The sequence below is a fragment of the Neofelis nebulosa genome, chromosome 11 (assembly GCF_028018385.1).
Source record: "Neofelis nebulosa isolate mNeoNeb1 chromosome 11, mNeoNeb1.pri, whole genome shotgun sequence".
Lineage (NCBI taxonomy): Eukaryota > Metazoa > Chordata > Mammalia > Carnivora > Felidae > Neofelis > Neofelis nebulosa.
The window spans coordinates 9,067,793-9,092,607 of NC_080792.1; the positions used below are offsets into that span (position 1 = coordinate 9,067,793).

General features: G+C 35.2%; 1 protein-coding gene across 1 annotated transcript in view; it reads right to left on the reverse strand.

The window, feature by feature from the left end:
- CCDC102B (coiled-coil domain containing 102B) overlaps nt 1-24,815 on the reverse strand; it is a 194,715-nt gene that overhangs the window by 26,716 nt on the left and 143,184 nt on the right. The window contains 1 exon segment of the mRNA XM_058691842.1: nt 13,830-13,946. Coding sequence (XP_058547825.1) covers nt 13,830-13,946 — 117 coding nt within the window.

The following is a 24,815-nucleotide window of genomic DNA, read 5'->3' on the forward strand; positions in this document are numbered from 1 at the left end:
TTTTAAAGAATCAGACCTAAAAAAAAAGAAAAGGTCAGGATTGTAGGATCACCTTACAAAAGTCAGTGATAATGAATATTATTTCCCATTTTATTTCTCTGTGCTACAGGACATGAATTTACAGTGTCTGAGTATTAATAATTGTCTTATTTATTTACATTCTTACCCAAGTGGTTCAGATTCAAATTCTCTAAAGTGTGGCAATGTAAAGCCTGCCTTTGTATTGCACATAATCATTTCCTTTTTAAGGATGCTTGATGATTTTTTTAATCGGTGGAATGATAATCATGGTTAAAATATTTTTAATATATTGAAAAATAAAATGTTCCTAGAACCATGTATTGTATCATTATTTAACCACATCATATAGCCATTTTTGTTTGTTTTGTATATTTTTATTTGGTATTCTAACATCGGAGAATTATGCTAAAAAATATGCAGAAAAATAAGTTCAAAATAATAAGATGAAAAATGCTTAAAATATTTAGTTGATTTATGAGGGTGTGAGGTTCAAATCTAATTCTGCTATGTACTAGCTGTGAAGCCTGGGGCACTTTCCTTAAACTTTCTGAGCCTGCTTTCTCATCTGTAAAAAGAAAAAACTATAATCATACTTCTCTTATTGATGTGTTAATGAAATGAAATCACGTATGTTAAGGGCTTATAAAGCACAGGGAGCCTACAAAGCATCCATAAACATTAGGTATAAATATCTAGTGATTTTTGGTATGAAAGAAAACAGAAACATGTATTTTAATAACTATATGATCACCTTCCATTATTTTTTAATATTTAAGGCAAAGATGCATAGACATAAGGCTTTTCTTCTTCCCTTTGCTTTTGGCCTTTTCTTTCTTCTATCTATGCTCACCTCCAGATGACACCTTTCACTTTTGTAAGACATACTCTTATTAGTTGATAAAATAGTTTGTAAGAGTAATTATCGTGCTTTATCACTTGTTTGATTTAGTTCTTTCATACAATAATTGTTATTGTGGTGATTACTAGAAAACCTAAAGTTGGAGACTCAAATATGGACTTTGGAGAATTGTTCTTTTTCCAGGGTACTTCAACCCCTGCTAAAAACACATACAAAATGGCCACAGCCTGTAACAACTGTTTTTAACTTAAGCAGGTCAGTACTGAAAATAAAAACTAATCTGATCCATTACTGCTAAAAATAATTACTCCCATACAAGCCTACCTCAAGAAGCAAGAAGAATCTCAAATAAGTAGCCTAATATTACACCAAAAGAAGCTACAAAATAAAAAACAAACAAAACCCAAAACCAGTGTAAGGAAGGAATTAATAAAGATTAGAGCAGAAATAAATGATATGGAAACTAAAAAAGGCCAATAGAACAGATCAAACAGATCAATGAAACCAGGAGCTGGTAATTTGAAAAGATCAACAGAACTGATGGAGTTCTAGCCAGACACATAAATAAATAGGTGAATAAGTAAATAAATAAATAAATAAATAAATAAATAAATAAGAGAGAGAGAGAGGACTCAAATAAACAAAATCAGAAATGAGAAAGGAGAAACAACAATCAACATCACAGAAACACAATTGTAAGAGAATATTATGAAAAATTATATACCAACAAATTGGACAACCTAGAAAAAAATGGATACATTTTAGAAGCACATGGCCTAACAAAACCAAATCAGGAAGAAGTAAAAAATTTGAACAAACCAATGACCAGCACTGAAATTGAATCAATAATCAAGAAACTTACAGCAAACAAGTCTGGGACCAGATGGCTTCACAGGTGAATTCTACCAAATATTTAAAGAAGAGTTAATACCTATTTTTCTCAAACTTTTACAAAAATAAAAGAGGAAAGAAAAATTCCAAAATCATTTTATGAGGCCAAAACCAGATAAAGATACTACAAAAAAAGAAAGCTACATGCCAATATCTTTGATAAACATAGATGCAAAAATCATCAACAAAATATTCGCAAACTGAATCTAAGAATACATTAAAAAAATCATTCACCATGATTAAGGAAGATTTATTCCTGGGATGCAAGAGTGGTTCACTATTTGAAAATCAATAAACGTGATACATCACATCTTTAACAGAAAGGATAAAAACCATATGATAATCTCAATAGATGCAGAAAAAACATTTGATAAAATACAGCATCTATTCATGATAGAAAATGTCTACAAAGTAGGTTTAGAAGGAACATACCTCAACGTAATAAAGGCCATATATAAAAAACCCAAAGCTAACATTATACTCAATGGTGAAAATTTTAGAGCTTTCCCACTAAGATCAGGACAAGACAAGGTAGCCACTCTCACTAGTTTTAAACTTAGTATGGGAAGTCCTCGTCAAAGCTATCAGATAAGGAAGAAAAGGAACAGAAGGCATCTAAATTGGTAAGGAAGAATTAAAACTTACACTATTTGCAGGTGATATGATACTATATATAGAAAACCCTAAAGACTTCATCAATAAACTACTAGAACTAATAAATGAATTCAGTAAAGTTGCAGGATACAAAATCAATGTACAGGAATCAATGCATTCTTATACACCAATAATGAAGCAACAGAAAGAGAAATTAAGAAAGCAGTCCCATTTACAATTGCACCAAAAATAATAAAATGCCTAGGAATGAACTTGACCCAAGAGGTGAAAGACTTGTACTCTGAAAACTATACAACCGTGAGAAGAATAAATTGAAGAATACACAAACTAATGGAAAGATATTCCATATTCATGGGTTGGAAGAACAAATATTGCTAAATCGTCTATACTACCCAAAGCAATCTACAAATTTAATGCAATCCCTATCAAAATGCCAACAGCATTCCTCACAGAGCTAGAACAAATAATCCTAAAATCTGTATGGAAGCACAAAAGATCTGAATTAACCAAAACAATTTTGAAAGAGAAAAACAAAGCTGGAGGTCTCAGAATTCTAGATTTCAAGTTATATTACAAAGCTGTAATAACCAAAACTGTATGGTACCAGCACAAAAATAGATACATAGAATATTAGAACAGTATAGAAAGCCCATAAACAAAACCATGATTATATGATCAATTACTCTTGGAGAAAAGACAAGTCTCTTCAACAAATGGTATAGGGAAAACTGGACAGCCATATGAAAAAGAATGAAACTGGACTACTTTTTTTAAAACATAAATAAAAATAAACTCAAAATGTACTAAAGACCTAAATGTGACACCTGGAACAATAAAAAATCCTAGAAGAGGGCATATCCAGTAATCTTTCTGACACTGTTTATAGCAAATTCTTTTTAGATATGTCTCCTGAAGCAAGAGAAACAAATGCAAAAATAAACTCTGGGGACTACATCAAAATAAAAAGCTACCACACTGTAAAGGAATCAATCAAAAAAAAAAAACTAAAGACAATCTACTTAATGGGAGAAGATATTTGCAAATAACATATTCAATAAAGGGCTAGTATCCAAGATATATAAAGAATTTATACAACTCAACACTCCCAAAATGTACCTAATTTAAAAATGGACAGAAGACATTAACAGACATTTCTCCAAAGAAGATATCCAGATGGCCAACAGACACATGAAAAGATACTCAACATCACTCATCATCACGGAAATGCAAATCAAAACTACAATGACACCTCACACCTGTCAGAATGGCTAAAATCAACAACACAAGAAAAAACAGGTGTTGGTGAAGATGTGGAGAAACAGGCACTCTTGTGCACTGTTGGTAGAAATGCAGTCACTGGTGCAGTCACTGTGGAAAACAGCATGGAGGTTCCCCCCCAAATTAAAAATAGCCTATTATCCAGTAATTGCACTATTGGGTATTCACCCAAAGAATAGAAAACACTCATTTAAAAAGATATATGCGTTCCTATGTTTATTGAAGCACGATTTATAATAGTCAAATTTTGGAAGCAACCCAAGGGTCCATTGATATACAAATGTATAAAGAAGTAGTGGTATCTATCTAGCTAGCTAGCTAGCCATCTATCTATAATGGAATATTATTCAGCCATAAAAAAGAATGAAACCTTGTCATTTGCAACATGGATGGAGCTAGAGAGTAACATGCCAAGCAAATAAAAAAGTCATTCAGAGAAAGACAATACCATGTGATTTTATCCATGTTGAATTTAAGAAAAAAACAAATGAAGGAAAAAAAAGAGAGAGACAAACCAAAAAATGCACTCTTAGCTGTAGAGAACAGATGGTTACCAGAGGGGAGATGGGAAATGGGGGTGGAAGAAATGGGAGATGGGGATTAAAGAGTACACTTGCCATAATGAACACTGGGTAATGTATAGGATTACTGAATCACTATATTGTACACCTGAAACTAATACAACACTGTATGTTAACGACACTGGAATTAAAATTAAAAACTTGATAAAAAATAATTATTACAATAGCCACTCATGCTTACCAGGATAACAACATATTGTGCATAAAGTTTTAAATTTTTATATTTGTAAAGGTTATCTAATTAACAGTATTTTCTATTGCTTAAATATTTAAAATATAGGAGAATTCCTAATAATTGAGAGAAATATCCTACCCTATTAAAAAATAAATGAATTCAATAAGAAGTGCAGAGGATACTGAATTTCTTCAGTTAACCCCTGATGGTAGAGTATAATAGGAAAATTGGGCATATCTTTAGGACTCGGGTGACTAGCCACTAGTTTCTTGATATGGTTGTCCTTTTTTTAAAATTTTCTTTTTAATGTTTATTTATTTGAGAGAGAGAGACAGAGAGAGAGAGAGAGAGCATGAACAGGGGAGGAGCAGAGAAATAGGGAGACACAGAATCTGAGGTAGGCTCCAGCTCTGAGCTGTCAGCACAGAGCCCAATGTGGGGCTCGAACTCACAAACCATGAGATCATGACCTGAGCCAAAGTTGGTCACTTAACCCACTCAGCCACCCAGGCACCCCTCCCACTCTGTTATCTTATTTTCCCTTTCCTTCCCCTATGTTTATGTGTTGTACCTCTCAAATTCCACATATGAGTGAAATCATATGGTATTTTTCTTTCTCTGACTTACTTCATACTTAGCATAATACCTTCTAGGTCCATCCATGTTGTTGCAAATGGCAAGATTTCATTCTTTTTCATCATTAAGTAGTACTCCATCTGTGTGTGTGTGTGTGTGTGTGTGTGTGTGTGTGTGTGTGTGTGTGTATCACATGTTCTTTATCCATTCATCAGGTGATGGACATTTGGGCTCTTTCCATACTTTGGCTATTATTGATAGTGCTGCTATAATATTGGGGTGCATGTGCTCCTTCGAACCAGCATTTTGTATCTTTTGGATAAACTTACGGTTGAGAAAACAATCTCAGGTTGTAAATAAATCATCAATCTGATATAGCTGGAAAGCTTTCTGAACAACTGGCCACCAGGAAAAAACACTGCTCATGGGGTATCTATGCAAAGGAGTTTTAAATACTTTCACCCACTCTGCACAATTCTAAACCTTTTTTGAAGAAAAGTTGTTATTCAAGCCACCTAATACTTTTTGGATAATCATCACAGGCTTTCATCTGTTACCCAATTTTATATTCATCAGTCTTCTGTAAATGCAAGACAAGTGACAGTTTTGGTCTTGGATAATTGGACTATTTAGATTTGTGTTTGTCTAAATAACCAGAATGCATATCCATGTGTGACAGTTTAATTTTCAGTTTTCCCAGAATATTATTTTTCTCTAATGGCTTACTCATATCAAATTTCTCTTTAGAAATTCTGCTTCCTGAGTTTTGTCAATATAAACCTAGCATGTGCCAGAATAGTCAAATCCATATCACTAACAGACTTCTAAATTGACTTGCTTTCAACCATCAGTATCCTGTTTCAAAATTATATAATTATTTCTGATACATTTAGAGTATTCTCAGTGATCTAACTCACTTCGCTACAACATGTAAAGTCAGTAAGAGGCATGAGGTACAACAGATTTAAATCAAATTAGATTAGCATCTATTGTGACAATCTCGGAAAATTAAGTTATGATGGCACTGGACTTCTAATTATACAACTCCCTGCCAGTCAAAGGTAATACTATTTAACGCTGGCAGTAACTAAAATCCCAGGCATCTCTTCATTTAAAATTTATAACTAGGTCAACTCCCCCAGCATCAGGCAGATCTGCTACATAGTTCCCATACAGCTGAAAACATGCACTTAACTATAATTTTGGATGAATTCTACATCCCTCACTGAAGGCAGTTCTCTAGGGCAGGTTCATTTCCATATAGACAGCAGTCAGTCGATTACTAGACCCATCGCAGTATGTACCATACAATATACACAGAATCAAAGATTGAACTATAATTTAAGAAAACACCTTGAAAATATTTTTTAAGCACAGAATAAAAGCATTTTTATGTTCTTTATATTTTCGCCCACCTCACCACAAAAAAATCTGGGGAAACCTACTTGAGCTGGAAACTGGTCAGTACAGTTATCCTTAAATTCAAACGAGTTTACAGTTGAGAAGAGGAAAAACATACACAATTTGGAAGTTACTAAATGAAATGTAAATGGCAAGGGAGAAAACATGTATTTATCGAGTGCCTAACATGTAATGTACAATTTTAGTACTTTACATATACAGATGAATTAATCCTTTAGAAAAGTTGTTAAACACTATTTTGCAGATAATCAGACAGACTCAGAAACCCTATGTAATTGCTAGAAGGTCAGACGGCAAGGTATTACCAGGAAAACAACTATGACCAAGGTCTCTTGGATACCAAAAATGGAAATAAAATTAGGAATGCATATTTTCAGAGGAGTATATGGAAAAGGTGGAACTTGTCATCCATACTGAAAGAGATCAGAATTTGCTTATTGAATTTTTGAGATAATTGTAGATCCTTAGGCAGCTGTAAGAAATAATTAAGATACATTCCATGTGCCCTTGCCCCAGTTTTCTCCAATGGTGTCATTTTGCAATTCCACAGTACAGTATCATAATCAGATAGCGACAATTATATAGTCTATATTTTGACCAAATAGGCCATTTCCATCACAAGAATGCATTATGTTGCCATTTTGTACACACACTCCCTCCTTCTCATTATCCCCTAATCTCTGGCAATCACAAATCTCTTCATTTCTAAAATTCTGTCATTTCAGTAATGTTATAACAATGAAATCACAGACTACGTTGTTGACAGGATCGGCATTTTTTCCTTAACATACTTCTTCGGAGATTCATCCAGATTGCTGCATAGTCAAGAGTTAATTCCATTTTATTCCCGAGGAGTATTCCAAGGTATGGGTGTATGGCTTGTTTCATTTTTTTTTTTTACACACAAAACGTTACAGACAACGTTTCCAAGCTTTGGCATTGACAAATAAAATTACTTCAAAGATTCACATACAGGTTGTGAGTGAGTATATGTTTTCATTTCTCTGACAGAAGTGCTCAGGAGCGCAACTGTTTGGTGACATAGTAGGTGCTGTGTGGGAATCTACCAAACTGTTTTCCGATGCGTCTGTATCATTTACGTTCCCTCTAGCAACAAAGTCTGGCCCAGGAGCTCTCCAACTCCACCAGCGTTGCCTTCGTCACTATTTCTTCTTTCAGCCATTGTAAAAGGTGTGTAATTATACCTCATTGTGGTTTTCGCTCGCGCTTCCCTGATGGCTAATGTGTTGAACATTTTTCATGTGCTTACTTGCTGAAGACAAATTCTTAGTCTTCCTTCACTGAGGACGTCCTGAACACTGAGTACAGCATTTTGAGTTGGCAGGTGTAGAACTTGGTCAATTGTATGCCACTTCCTTCTGGCTTTTGTGGTTTCTGATGAGATATTTACTGTCACCCAGGTTATCTTTTTTTTTCCCCCTGTAGGTCAGGTGTAATTTCCTTCTAGGTGCTATGAAGATTACTTTTTCCTAATCTTCCATAAATTCGACTGATGTTTCTTGATGTGGGTATTCTTGAGTTTATGCTGTTTGGGGATTACTATGCTTTTAAACTATAGATTTGACTCTTATCCTAAGATCTGGAAAATTTTCGCCCATTATTTATTTGAGTTCTCTTCAGCCCCACACTTACTTCTTCTCTTATACTGGCTTCCAAAGGCAGAAGAATGCGATCTTTTGTTACCACCTCAACCCATCTCAACCCGTTAGCAAAGGCTCTATTTTTTTTTTCTGGATTGAATAATTTCTAATGTTCTTTCTTCAAGGTCATTGATTCCTTCCTCTGTCCCTTCCATTCATATTTTTAAAAAAAAATAGTTATTGTTTTTCATTCTAACTTTTCTATTTGTTTCTTCTTTGTATTTTCTGTATCTCTGAGACATTTTCTTTCCTGAGAATTGCCATTGTTTTTCTCATTTGTTCCAAGCACGTTCACAATTTGTTCTTTAAGCACCTTTATGTTAGTCATTTTAAAATCCTCACCAGTAATTAAAAAAGGTCCACCATTTTGGTGTTGGCATCTACTGATTATCTTCTTTTGTTCACTTTGAGATATTTTTGGTCTTAATGTGATGAATAGTTTTCAATTGTGTCCTGGATATTTTGGGTACTGTGTGAAGAGACTCTAGATCTTACATAAACATTCTGTTTTATCCGGGTTCCTGTTACACCATTCTGGAGGGGAAGGGTACAGCTCTGCCTTATTACTTCCAGGTGAATGGAGAAGTTCCGTTTCCTCACTAAACCTCCTTTGACACCTAGTCGGGGGTGCTCTTGGTTACAGCTGGGTGACAATGAGAGTTCCAGCCGCCCACCAGACCTCCCTAACTGGGGGAGGGTGGGTGTGGGAGTACAGGCTCCCGACATGTTTCCCACCGGCACCCCTGGGGGCTGTGGGCCTCACCGCTGTCTAACAGAGATACAAGTCCTGGCTCCTGTTCAGCCTTCTCTGCCCCCACTTCAGAAGGGAGGGACGGGTACCTCTTTTGTGGCCTAGCAAGGGTGGTGGTCCAAGCTCCCCACTCAACTTTGCTAACAGGGGCTGAGATGGGGCACCCTTTTTTTTTCTGTGATATTTATTTGGCTGGATTCAAATGGTTATCTAAAACATTCTGTCTTGATAAACTGACATTCCCTAGTCGTTTGGCTCGAGTGAGAATATTTTGGTTGCATGTTTCTGTTTCGTTTTCAGTTTTGTTATCTGTACTGTTGGTGTTTCTAGGTTGCTGCCTTCTTCAGTTCCAATTCTGGGATACATGCAGCAAAAAGAAAATTCAGGAATCCCCCTGCCATATCATTTTGTAAGTTCTAGTTACCTAGGTGGTATGCCTCTTCCCTTCAACTTTGTGAATCTTCTTGTGCTTTCTTTAAGTATCATGGTTAGAGTTTTTAGTTGCATTTATTGGGATAAATAGGGGAAAGTATGTCTATTTCATCTTTCCAAAGTGAAAGAGAAATGGGATGTAAATGTGTGGTTGGAGAGAAAAGAACAATTCACAAATAAGAAATAAGAAAATAAGGTATCAAAATTCCTAAAAATTTGAAACTGAAATGTTGGTGATATATATTTTTTAGAATAATATAATACAAAACAGCTATTTTCCCTTGGATGAATGTGCATCCCAAAAAATGTTGGCCTAAAAATAATTGTAAAAGGAGTGTTTCCTGATTATGAGTTTGCTTTCAAGCAGCAACCGGATTGTAGAAAGAAATAGTGACTTCTTGACTCAAAATGCTAGTTAATTTCCATTCTAAGCAAAATTTTAATTGGGGCACCTGGGTAGCTCTGTCGGTTTAGCAACAGATTCTTGATTTTGTTTTAGGATATGATCTCAACGTTCATGAGATCGAGCCCTGTGTGTGTGGAGCCTGCTTGGGATTCTCTGTCCCTCTCCCTCAGCCCCTTTCCTCCATGCACATGCATTCTCAATCTCTCTCTCGCTCTCTCTCTTTCTCTCTCTCTCAAAATGATAAATAAGTAAAGTTAAAGCATTTTTTTTTCATTTCCAGTTTGAGGGGCCTTGATCTTAAATATGGAGAAAAAATTAAATGTATTTGTTATGCGTATGCATTTATTGAGAACGATTCATTTATCCAGCCACTTTGTGCTCAGAGAATTCACCTCCTTACACATTGGCCAGAAGAGCCAATTACGTAAATACTCTGGGGCCTTTTTGTCAACACTCCATTTTGAGCTTCTTTGACCAAATTTCTACAATGAGAAGCTTACTTCTGAAAAAATTGGGCAGTTCAAAAAATAACTAGAACACCCTGGTCAAGTGAAAGCAATACTATTATCAAAGTCTGTTAGTAACAGTGTTAAAAGTTGTCCATCATAAATGGGGGTCATCAATATTAAAAAATTGTGATGTTTGATATGAAAAAACTATATTTTCCCCCGATTCGAACAATATTGTTTGAAAACCTGTTAGGTTTCTCCAGTAAACTCACAGGTGACAGATCAGGTCCGCAATGCCGAATACCAACTGCTAGCATTTGGTTTCTAGATTAAAAGTCATTAGCTACGTGGCCTTGGTAAGTGGCCTAACTTGCTGACAGCCTGAATCTGAGTGTGCACCTCTGAAAAACTGGAACTAAATGACAACATAGGTAAAAAATTATTTCAACAATGTTTGGGGTGATTTTGTAACCTAAACCAAAAAAACCTAAGCCTGTTTCCTTTAAAAGTAGACAAGGATATATAGAGATCATAAAACAAAAAAATTTCATTTAAAAAAGTATGTTAACTATACTGGAATTAAAATTTTAAAAAACTTAATAAAACTGAAATTAAAAAAGAACATATAGATCAAAAGAGGGTTAAAATATTAAATATTAAATGAGATCTTATAATTCAATGGTCCAGCACAATACATATGACATGTTTGAAGTTATCAGTAAATGGTAGCTATTATAATAAATACTGTATCAGCAAAAATGAGCAAACAACCAGAAGTTTATGTTTAGATAAGAAAAATACAAATTAAAATGATATTTTTTGCCTATCAGTTATGAAAAATTAAAAATAACAATATATACTGTTGGCTATAGAATAATGAAATGAGCACACTTATACTCTGCAGGTGAGCAAGAATGTGAATTGATATAATTTTTGCTAAAGGACAACTTGGCAATGTGTATAAAATATTTAAAAAATAAACATTCTCTTGACTAAGCCATACCATTTCTAGGAATTTACCCTAAGCCATTTTTATTTTATTTTATTTTTAATTTTTTAATGTTTATTTATTTTTGAGAGAGAGACAGAGGGCAAGTGGGGGAGGAACAGGGAGAAAGAGGGAGACACAGACCCCAAGCAGGCTGCAGTCTCCAAGCTGTCAGAACAGAGCCCAACGCGGGGGTCGAACTCACAAACTGCCAGATCATGACCTGAACCGAAGTCAGACATTCAACCGACTGAGCCACCCAGGCACCCCTACCCTAAGCCATTTTTAAATGTCCAAAGATATATGTGCACATACATACTACAGTATTGATTATATAGCTAAAACACCCAGATTTTTAAAAATAAGTTATACTTTAATTAGATTGTGGAGAGTCACACAATGGCCTTTATGCCCTTCCCCCTCCCCTCCCCTGCTCATGCTCTGTGTCTCTCACTCTCAAAAATGAATAAATGTTAAACAAAAAATTTAAAAAAAACATATTACACATTATGATATGATTTTAGAGACCTAAACATAGCCAGTGTAAAACGTAAAATGATGCCAACAAAGTGTGGTTATCTGTCTTCTAAGGAAAGAAAGTAGCTTCTATCCTAATTTAAGGCTTAAATGAACATATATATATACTCACATATATAACGCACACATACACATCCACACATAAACATACACACACGGAAGCTGATCGTTTCTATCAAGAATCTGTCTCAATATTTTCTTTCTTTTTTTTTTTAAGTTTTTAAAATTTATTTTTGAGAAAGAGAGAAAAAGAGAGAGCATGCGCAAGCAGGGGAGGGGCAGAAAGAGAGGGACAGAGAGAATCCCAAGCTGGCTCCGTTTCGTCAGCGTGAGCCAGAAGCAGGGTTCCATTCCATGAACCGTGAGGTCATGACCTGACCCAAAACCAAGAGTGGGGCACTTAACCAGCTGAGCCACCAGGCGCCCCTGTTTGTTTTCTTCTGAACAAAGCTTTCTTTCTGTATTTAATTGAATTGTATATACCACTCAAGTGCACAGAGTAAAAGACATAGCCAATTCATGTCTTTGCTTTCAGCTTGCAGTGCTTTACCACGAAGTTTTAAATCATAACATCATTTATCATAGTACTTGAATGTCTTGTGGAAGATTACCTTCAGCTGGGTAAAAAGTCTGTATCACATTTGGGTTGCATAGATATGAAATAGCTGACAGGTCACATGGTCACAATAGGTCACATGGCTAATAAATGAGTCTCAGAACTTTTCACTAAGTCAAACTAAAAAAGCTGTGTATCAGAGATCCTATATTGCAATGGCTCCCAGTGCATCTGAAAATGATGATATAAGATCATGCCCTCAACCTTTGAGGAGACTTACAATAAACAGCCAGACGTGTCTTTTTCTGTTTTTGTCTCTAACTGCTAAGTAAGCTTTTATACATGTTGTACAAAAGCTTAATCTAAGATGCTTCTCAGATCTCAAAGCCAAGAAAGTAGTGTTTCTCCTGATGGTTTGATTCCTCTTAGAAAACAGCCATCATGCAAACCACCATGTTTCCCCTTGGACCTAGCTGGTAGGAAGAATTGCTCTCAACACATCAGCCTTTCTCATCATGGATCTCTCCATTTGTCTTCGCCTTTCCCAACACCCCTTTCTGACTCGGGGCAGAGGTGGGAAGGGACAGCACTGATGCAAGCAGAAAGAGCTATTTCTCCTGAACGACTTAGTGGTAACTCCCCAAGTTAAGGCACACTGCCTCCAACAAGTTTTCCTATGCAGTATGTGATCTTTTCAAAAATCCTGTATGATAACCTTCATTCTTCTTATTTCCATTATTTTACTCTGTAAATTGAGACCTGGAGAGGCAGAAGGAGTTGTCCAGAATAAAGTGATCAGTGACGGAGCCGCTTCCAGCTCCAAAATCTATGATTTATTCATTTTCTGCTATCTGTTCATCTGATGGAAAATATACTGGGGTGTGAGTTTTATAAAGAAGAAGCCATCAAACACAAATCTTCTTCCCCGCCTACTTTTCCTGAATTGTTCCTACACTTAGTCATCCAAGACATTCTTCCAGAATTATGATACAAAATAAGTAATTTATGATTCCTCACTTTTAGTGCACTGACGCAATTTTCTATGCAGTAAAAATATTTGGTCCCCTAAACAATTCCTCCTTTGTTAACATGACATAGAAAAAACAGAGTTTACAACCTGTAAAAAGTCTTTTGGTGTTGGTCGCAGAGGAGTGTTGAAAATAAACGTTTCCACCATTTCCCTTGGCACACCGAAGAAATGAAGGAACTACCGAAAGCGAGGTCACCTGCCTGTCTCGCACGTTGCTAGCTGCCAAAGGCTACGTTAATTCCACTACATGCAACACATTTTGTGTGTCGCTGGTCCTGATGATAACTTAACCCATTAGACCCAGCAGCCGACTGAACTTTTAATAAGTATTTACTCACAGTTATAATCGTATGGCCTAGAAATGTTTTTTAACCAAATATTCTGTCTTCATAAAAGTCAGGTCATTCCAATGTAGCGATGAGCCAGTCTCATCCCGCAGCATTTTTAAAGCACATACAAACTGATTATATTCTTTTTTATTTTTGGCAGCATTATTCTTCATAAAGTAACCAAAGATGCCCCAATTATACTTCTTAAAATAGTATATCACCTAATAAAATCAGGTATATTTTGGTATTATAATCCTTATCCAATACCTTACCTCAACTCTTAACTCGTAGATCACTCTATCCTTGCCGGTTTGAGATTTTGATTCTTCTTTTATATCTCCTGATATTTCTTTCATTTCATTTTCATGTTGACCAGGAATAATGTTGAACTGAAAAACAAAAACAAAAACAAAACCAGAAGTTAGAATTATAATCACATGAGGCTCCAAAGGCTGGCTCCAGGATAATCCACATTAGTCCTTCATTTTACTTTTAGTTTAGTTTTTGTTTGTTTGTTTTCTATGTGGATTCTGGCAGGTTTTACCGTTGCTGTGATAATTAATGTAGTTAAATCATTTATTTCCTTACTTGTACTTGAAAAATTCTAACTTGCTCAAAAACAAATCAGCAAAGCTTTAGCAATCTAAACTAATCATTTGAAAATTGGGCAAAACTTGGTTACCTCACATACTCCTGATAATTGACCAACTGGATTCTAAATGAATCCAATTAACACTGATTTAACAGTCTTGGATATTTGTAGCACAGTATCCTTTGTGACCCTACTTAATGTCTATTTTCTATGAAGTCTAAAGAGTACATAGATTACAACAGAGACAAACTTGGGCGATGGAAAAAATACATCTATATAACGCTCGAATTAGGAAAGACATATTTATAAACGATGCCAATAAAATGCAATATGGAACTCCTACAGAAAAAAAGGGTAAAGAGTGGCATATCCAGATAATGTAAGATTATTCAGCACTAAAATGAAATGAGCACTCAAGCCATGAGAAGGCATGGCGGAAACTTAAATGCATATTACGGAGTGAAAGAAGCCAATCTGAAAAGGTTACTTACTGTTTAATTCTAATTATGTGACAGTCTAAAAAAGGAAAAAGTATGGAGACAGTGTAAAATGAGTGGTTTTCAGGGTTGTGGGTAGGAAGGGATGAACAGGTGGAGCACAGAGATTTTTAGGGCAATGAAACTATTTAGTATGACCCTGGTAGACACATATCATTATGCATTTGTCTAAACCCAGAGAATGTACAACACCGAGAATACATCCTAAGGTCAACTATGGACTTGGGTGATAGTAATGTGTCAATATAGGTTCATCATTTGTAACAAATGTACCACCCTGGTGGAGGACACTGATAATGGGGGGGACGGTATGCTTAAGTGGACACAGGGAGCCTATGGCAAATGTACGGACGTTCCATTCAATTATGCTGTGAACCTAAAACCGCTCTAAAAAATAGTCTATAAAGTGAAACACAGGAAGGTGAGAAAAATCCTGTAAATACATAGTAAATTTTCTCCATAGCTGTTCTTATAGTTTTCAACAGAAACACAAAATTTGGTAAATCTATAAAATGTGTAATACACATAAACATTGTTTTATTAACTTACATTTTCCCCTAAAATATGTAGTAAATGTTTTCGGAATTTATATTATATAATTTGTGTGCAATCCCACTATAAATTAGAAAATAAAAGCAAACATTATACTACCTATTTAAAATTAAAAATAACATTACTCATAACATTAAGTATGTATTAGTCTCTAGGAACCGAACTTGATATATATTTCCTTAGTTAATGCTAGAGTAATCCTATGTGTTAGGTATTATTATTATCCTTAAAGAAAAATAAACCATACTTTTGCTAGGCTTAAGCAACTTTCCCAAATTCACAAAGCTAGTAATGGAAGAAGCAAAAGTTAAGAATGTTCTTGCTAAATTCATTACCAGAGTGCTTAATCATAAACCGGTACTACATCTATAATTATAAAGCTGGAAGCCACTGGAATAGTTTACTGAAAGGCAAAAAGTTTATAGACACATACTAAAAACGAACGACAGTGGAGTTAGGGGGCTGATTTGCCGAGTACAGAGAAGCTCCATGTTCAGAGTTAATAATGTGGAGGATACATCACGGAAGGCAAATGTGGAACAGGACACAATGCCACAGAGTTCAGTACAAGTCTATCTAGGCACGTTTCACCTCACATTCGTGTAAATAAACAATGTGGTGTTAATCTCTGGCCAAAATAAAAATAAAATAAGTCACTTTGCTAAAGAAAATAATGAATTGCGAAGGTCGAATCAAAGCAACAGTTTCTGGGTTCAAGTTCACCAAAGTAAAATCCAACTCATTCTGGTCACTGAATGCCCTTAGTTTAACTTCTGAAATCTTGACCATTAATTCTTAGCGAATTACATCAATCAATAAGCCTTCTCGTTGTCAACTGAACTTCCAATCAACTTTGCCACTCAAAGGAGAGAGGAGGCAGGAAAATAAATTTTCATACACAACAGTATAGGAAGTCCACACTAATTGCCTAAAATAATTCCATTTTCATTTTTCATTGACAATGGAAAATCAAGGATCTCTGGACATACGAAGAAACCAAGAACATGAAAAAAAATATCTAAGATTATAAAACAAAATGTCTGACAGAAAAGAAAGATAAATGGTATAATTTAAGATATGTAAGTAAATTTTATTAAAAATATAATCACTATCTTTGGGGAAAATGAATATTATACTGCACTCATAAATCAAGAACAGAGCAATTTCAAAATTTCAAAGAAAAAAGAACAATAAAAGAAAGATTTTTAAATGTGTCTAGTAATCCTATCCTTTAGAAGAATTTATGAGAAAAGTTAGTGTCTCAAGGCTCAGTTCTTGGACCTGTGGTCTTGATGCATTTACGCCTTTGGATAGCTGATGTGCACCCATAGCCCTGCATACTAGTCAGAATTCTGACAATCTCCAAATTGTTCTATCCTGTAGGTCTCCTCTGACTTTGGACCCATGTGTCCAACTTCCTACTTGTCACTTCCACAGGTATCCAAAACTTAACACATTGCAAAGACAAATTAAGAATTTCCCTAAAACAGGTGTCTCTTCCAGACTTTGCTATCTCAGTAAGGATCAACTCCATCTTTCCCTTTGATCAGGCTAAAAATATTGGATTTATTTCTAATTCTTTTCTTTCTCCGACGAGTCATATCCAAAGTAAAAAGTAAAATAAAAATAATTCAATTTTGTCTTCAAAATATATAATAAATCCAACCACTTCTCGACCTGCACCACTACTGCCCTGATCAACACCACCATGGTCTCTCACATCAGTTATTTTAATAGTTGCCATGATCTTTGCTTCTTCAAGTAGCTCTGTAGTTCCCCTTCCAAAACAGCAATCAAATAAAGCATTTTAAAAGTAATGCAGGTCACGTAACTCTGTCGCTCAAATTTTTCCTGTGGCTTCCCAATCCATTCAGAGTGTAAGTCAAAGTCCTTACCATCTGCCTGGTCGTGTAACCTCCAAACCTCATCTCCTATTCCTAGCCTGTATTCTGTTGGTCACTCTGACTTCTCACTGTTCCTACACACTCCAGGCTCGAAACAGCAAAAACTAAATAAATTAAATTAAATTAAATTAAATTAAATTAAATTAAATTAAAGAAAGATGAAAACAGTAAACAAAATATTGTACAGTGAAGGCAATTAAGACAATATAACAAGAAAAAAAGCCTGATGGCCAGATTAATAAAACTATACTCCTCCTTATGAAAACTTGAGTTATTATGATCCTTTTAAAATTATACTCTGAACTCAAAATCACCTTAATTTTGCCACTTATTCACCTTCAGGTTCAGATTAATGGAGGCATAAGTAAAATCTAATTAGGATCTGAAAAGTTGAAAGCTGTGGATGTATAGATGTTAAAGATTATTCATTTGGAAGAATTATGAATGCCACCCACAAGTGATCTATCACATTACTTAAATTGAAAGTGATAGAAATAGAAGGTACCTGAAAAAGTGAATGAGTCAGCATTAGAAAGCATTTTCTAGGTTCAGGTCCTTTTATTTAATATTTATTTAAGTACAGTCTCTTGTTAAGACTCCTTGTCAGAAATTGCACCATAAGATAATTCCAAAATTCCTCTTTAAAATTCCTCCTTTCAAACTGCAGTATTTGTGAAAGGTTAAACCAGGCAACTTGTCATCTCTCTGGCTTCAGAAATATCTGCCATAATTTGCTTCTGGAAAATCAGCAACATTATATGTAAATATTTATTCTAGTACATTCAAATTAGCATGGAGTGGAATGTCTTTTTGAAGATAATTCTGGAAAACAAGAATACTGTGTAACATATAAATAAAAATATTTTCTTAGTTATTCAGATCAAGTGGGAAAAGAAAATCTCATTTCAAAAGGGCACAAAAATATAATCTAACACACCCTGTTATTTTGATTCTGCCTCACAATTTTACCCTTCAGAATAATCTAAAACAATTAGGTAGTTATTGCTTATTCCGAAGATCTGGCCTTTGTGGGACATTGCATTCAATATTTATGTCCATATTATTAATAATACAACATAATTCAATCTCCTCAAATACCAAATCCACCATTTCTCCCCTAACTCTCAACAAACTTTCTTGCAGCTTCATTCATGGAGAAATAGAAAAGCTATGCATAGGAAAGATCTTCAACCTCTCGTAACATAATCTACAAATTTGCATGCATCTGTACAAATCTTTTCTTCTTTCCTCTTGTCAAAGAACTTAAATACCCTTCCTTCCTAGAGTTAAAAACTAATCATTCCATTTGTAGTCAGGATTTAGTACCTTTGGAGTACTTAGAAAACTCATTCTAAGAACTGTACCTCTCCTGGATTTTCAAGATCTCTTAGTTTCTCTTGCATCAATATTTAATAGCTTAATAGTTTCCATTTAGGTTTGAAAGGGAAATATGAGAGACCAAGTGTAGAAGACCGCCCCACACCTCCCCTCCTGCCCCATCTCTTTTCTGGTTTTGAACTGTCCATTCCAGCTCTTTGTTTCCTCTTACCTTCAACTGTCATGCAAGAGCTGCTTGCCCTCACGGTTTGGTTTCCACATGCTCCCCTCTGACTCATTTCCTCCACTGGCTTTTGCTGCCCCCATTCTCAACACTTTCCAATATACAATATGCAGCCTGTCCTTAACTTGAATCTTTGGCAGAATTTGATACTGTTAACAATGTCTTTGTTCAAGTACTCTTTTCCTCTGGTTCATGGGAAGAAAGGGTTTTTTTTCTTATTTTAATGTTTTATTTATTTTTGAGAGAGAGACACAGAGTGTAAGCAGGGGAGGGGCAGAGAGAGAGGGAGACACAGAATCTGAAGCAGGCTCCAGGCTCTGAGCTGTCAGCAGAGCCCGACATAGCGCTCGAACCCACGGACCGCGAGATCACGACCTGAGCCGAAGCTGGACGCTTAACCGACTGAGGCACCCAGGCGCCCCAGGAAAGGTTTTTCCCTGCTCTCATCCTTCCCAAACATTCTGACTTAGGGGCAGTTTCCCTTCCTCTGTCTGCCTTACCTAGTGCTAGTCCTCCAAACTCTCTTTTGCTTCATTCAATACATCAACCTTGGGGATCCCATTTCCTCCCATGGTTTCAACCACCATCTCGCTATGATTATTCACATTTGTTTCCTGCACTAATAAATCCAAAATCTCACCAAATATTTCTACTTCAAGCTCAATATATTCAGTATTGAATCCATTGTCTTTTCCTCTCAAGTTTCTCTTCTTCATGATATGCTTTCTTTGGTGGATGGCCATCCCACAGATAAGGTCAGCAATCTGTAACTTCTCCTCTCTAACTCCCTAGCATCCTCTAGCATTTCCAACATCCACTTAATCACTAAGTTTGAAGAGAGCATCACAATTTCTTTCACTTGTATATTTATGAACTCTCCACATCCCCCACTAAACTTAGGACACCTGATAATTTCTTTCTGGATTACCATGACAGATTCATAACAGTTTCCTCATCAGCCATGCCCCCAAATCTCTTCTTCACACTGAAGTTTGAATTATTTTTTAAAAAATGTTTACTTATTGATTTTGAGAGAGAGAGAGAGAGAGAGAGAGAGAGAGAGAGAGAGAGAGAGAATGGGAGGGGCAAAGAGAAAGGGAGAGAAAGAATCCAAAGCAGGCTTCATGCTTTCAGCACAGAGCCCGACATGGGGCTCGATCTCGCCATTGTGAGATCATGACCTGAGCCAATATCAAGAGTGGGACAGTTAACTGACGGGGCTACCTAGGTGCCTTTTGAGTCATTATTTTTTAACCAAACTGACCTTGGTCAACACACTTCAATGGCTTTTCCCATTGCTTTCATGTTGATGTATACATTTATAATTGGGCTCCTAAGTATTGAATATCAAATAGTACAGAGTGGAAGACCAAGTGTTTAGCAGTTAGGCAGGTTCTGGCAGCCATACCATATTCTTATGTAAGGTGAGGAAAGTAAAGAGGAAATATGCCCAAATGGGAGGTCACCTAAATGCAGTGGACCCAGGGATAGCTAACAACAATTAAGATTCCAACTAATTTTAATTAACTCTAAGTGCATGGAGAAGCCTCCAAAATTCCAAGCCTTATATCATAGCTGCAAAAATTGTAGCCAAAACTATTCAAACTCAACTTTACCTGATTCCCTCCCTCAACCTTAAAGAATGGTAGTAAAGACACAAAAAATGTTTAACTATGTTTAAAGCAAATTTTATTGTGTCCTTCATGTCAAAATAAAAACATTAAATAACTAATCTTAGTGGTGTTTAAACTGTTTTGCTCTCATACTGATGTATCTTTTACTTTTATAAATGGTGGACTAAACAGTATATTTATCTAGATTCAATAAATGAAATTTCTGCTGAATTTTAAATAAAATGGTTGTTTCACATTTTACTTAATGTTAATATCGAAAAGCCACAGAAATGTGATATTCCCTATCATCTATTCAAAAAATTGTATTAATTTTATTTCTTGAATTTTTATTTCTTTAACATATGTTTATATTTGAAAATGTTTTGCTCAATAATATGAAATAAAAATATGTATATAAAATATGTATGTATATATTATGACTGTAAGGCTCCAAACATTACAATGTTTCTTTGGATTGAATTATCTCTAGAATTGCTATGGTACATGATTACTTAAAAACAAGACAAGATAGCACATATTGTGATAAGTAATTATTAAATATAAACTAATCATTTACTGGAAATGCATCTCTTAATGAGATGGATAGATACATTTTTTCAATTAGTTTGTGTATCCATGGATGAAATTACTTATTGATAGAATGAAATAAGTATTATCATCAGTTTTCTTTATTCTCTTTAAAATGTAGGCACTGAGAAAGTTGATCACACATTAATAGAAGCAGAAGATGTTTCATTATAGCAGACGCACTGTTTGTGTTGGTTTTTTAATGTCTTTCTTTTTTTGTTTCAAGTTTTTATTTAAATTCTAGTTAATATATACTTTCTAAATAAATGACAAGGTCACATTTGTTCTTATATCATTTATTATCTACAAACTGACCAATCTATTAGGTCTTATTCCAGTATTTTTATGAAGAAGAAAAAATATAAGCCATCTGAAATGCCAAAGATTTTGTGAACCATTGATTAGTTGGGTTTCTCAACACCAATTTTTCAAAATATCCCTAGTACTCTTGATTTTTTCCCATTCTGACAAAATGTTCTAAAATAACACTTGGGTTGGGAAGTAAGCATGATTTCCACTTGAGAAATGGATGGGGGGTAATGTGGGAAAAGAGAACTTGCTTGAAAAGTACGTCTTTAGGCAGATGGTTTTTTGAAGACCACATATGAAAGCTGGGAATTTGGAGGTGAAATCCATATAACTATTTCCACGGGGAATTGTGGGAAAATGGCAGAATGTGGTGGTGACTCTTTCAGTGTCTGCGAATCTCTCCATGAAACAGGCAGAGCAATGTCACGAACAAAATCAAAAACCTATGGAAGCCCATTGCAAAATTAGAGGACAAGTTTTCCCTGTAAACCCTAAGACGATCTACTCAGCTTCAAGAACTGCAGAATATCAGCACCTGTTTGAGAAAACTAAATGGAATCAGCATGCCCTGAGAACACGAGAACCCAAAATTGACCACGGACGTTCCCTGCAAGTATGCCTGCAAGGTCAATGTGAAAACAGTAGATGAAACTAGGGGGCGGTTTACACATTCTAATTGGTGTGTGAGTGCAAAAGGCCCATAGAAAAGTCCAAAGAAGTACAACAATCTATATTCTGTATACTATAAAAAATAAAAGCCAAAACAAAAAGAGACAAAACTTCCTTTAAAAACACATCCTACAATAAAGTATAAAATGCTGAGAATAGAATCCATACTAAAAGGAACCATGGCAATAAAGGGAGAATGATCCCGATAAATCAGTTAGGGAACAGAGTCAGGGGACTATGGAAAGGATAAGACTAAGTCATAATTTAGGGCACTTTACAAACACTGAGTAGTGAGCTCTAGATGAAGGCAGAAACATTTCTTGGTCTATGCTTCTTCTATTTTAAGTACAAAAAACCTAAATCTATGTAAGAATGAGTAACAGGAAAGGATCATTGTTGAATCATGTGTGATGTTATTATAAGGACAAAAGAATGAAGAACAAAATAATGCTCTTACAGACAGTGTAAGTATGCTGATGAGAACATTCTAAAAATACATGCCCACTAGAGAAAAAGAAAACAATAATCAAATTTTTCACTGCGACCTAAACAAAAATTATGTATAATATGAAATTATTTATTACATATATTATATATTATGTTTATTATACATAACATTTATATATAATATATGTTATATATTATATATAATTATATATTTATTATTTATATTATTATATATAATATGAAAAAAATATGAAATTTATTTCAGAATAAACTGTAAGGAACATAAGAACAGATAAATGTAGCAGATAATGTCTTAAGAGATAAGGTAAAGAGAAATAAGATGCAAAAAACCCAAAATCCAAGATAAATATTAAAAAGGATATCAGAAACTGTGACAGAGCAGAGTGACAAGGATTTAACATAGCGTTACATTTTCCATTTTTTTCCCACTAAAATGGCCTGAAATAGTGACCATCACTGCACCAGTGTCCTTATCTATGCACAGACGGTGGTCTTAAGGTATTTCCCATTATAAGAACCCGGGTGTCTTTGAAGAAGGATCATACCACTGAGTCTATATCTTGTCATACATTAGAATAAGTAAACTTGAAATATTACTAGGATTGCATCAAATGTTCTCAATTGCCAATATAAAAAAAACATTTTGCTCTCTAACTAGGGTACCTTTTGAATATCATTAAGGATAATTAGTACAGTAGACAATTAAAAAAATCTAAGAAGTTTAAATTCATAAATTTATAACAATACAAAAAAAACTAATTAAAAAATTTTTAATGTTTGTTTATTTTTGAAAGGGAGAGTGTGAGTGGGGGAAGGGCAGAGAGAGAGGGAGACACAGATTTTGAAGCAGGCTCCAGTCTCCGAGCTCTGAGCACAAAGCCGGAAGCAGGGCTCAAACTCACAAACCGCGAGATCATGACCTGAGCTGAAGTCGGACACTTAACTGACTGAGCCACCAGGTGCCCCTTGACCAAAAAAAAAAAAACAAAACAAAACAAAAAAACTAATTTGATTAACACTGGGGAATACTAGTGATCCACTTCATTATTTTGTAGATTGGTAAAGAAAGGAAAAGGAATCCATCTTGTAACCCAACTCTGTCTAAATGAACAAAATATTGTGTTTTCTTTTAAAGTTTATTTATTTATTTTGAGAGAGACTACAAGTGGGGGATGAGCAGAGAGAGGGAGAGAGAGAATCCCAAGCAGGATCTGCACTGTCAGCACAGAGCCCTATGTGGGACTTGAACCTACAAACCTTGAGATCATGACCTGAGCCCAAGTCAGATGCTCAACTGACTGAGCCACCCACTTGCCCCTAAATGAACAAAATATTGTATGAGAGGAAGTTCTTCTATTTACATGTTCCAAATAATAACTGAAGCAGAAATAATATAATTAGAATATCACAATTTTGGAATTCCTAATTAATGAATGAGCATCAGTCTATCAGCACCAGAAACAAATACCATGTGTTTCCTAATGGAAGAACACATTATCTAGGAGACAGTCTTGAAACAGAATCAAATCATACCTCTTGATCCAATTAACATTTAATAGAAAATACAGTAGACAGAATAACATATTTAACCATACAATGTACAAATTCAATCTATAAAATCCAGAATAGAACCCTATGGGACAAATGACCTGTTTTTTTTTTTTTTTTTTTATAAACAAATTATAAGAAGAAAAAAAGGAAAAAAGTTGAATAAAGAAAAAAACCCTATATATTAAAATGCACTTAAAAAGACATTCAATTAGGGGTCACCTGAGTGGCTCAGTCAGTTAAGCATCCGACACTTGGTTTCAGCTCAGGTCATGATCTCATGGTTCGTGAGTTCGAGCCCCGCATCAGGCTCTGTGCTGACAGCGTGGAGCTTGCTTGGGATTCTGTCTCCCTCTCTCTCTGCCCCTCCCCTGCTTGCTCTCCATCTCTCTCTCAAAATAAATAAAAGTAAACCTTAAAAAAAAAAAGACATTCAATTAAAATGGCTAAGCTTTATTTGATTTTGATTCAAGGAAGTAAACTATGAAAATAAAGTTGATGTTTACTGGTAAACTAGAAATTTGAACGCCAAATATTTGATATCAGAAAATTGTTAATTTTTTACATTTCAAAATCGTATTGCTATGTTTAACAAGAGTCCTTATGTTTTGAGATACATACAGAATACTTCCAGATAGAATAATACAAAGTGATAATATGGATGGATTTGATATGAGTAAAAATGATTAGTCAAGAGACAATCATTACTAAATATAGCTGATGGAAAAATTGGGAGTTGTGATAGTATTATTTTTGTTTTTGTAGATAGTTGAGATTTTCTATAGTAAAAAGTTCCCCAGGGGCGCCTGGGTGGCGCAGTCGGTTAAGCGGCCGACTTCAGCCAGGTCACGATCTCGCGGTCCGTGAGTTCGAGCCCCGCGTCGGGCTCTGTGCTGACAGCTCGGAGCCTGGAGCCTGTTTCGGATTCTGTGTCTCCCTCTCTCTCTGCCCCTCCCC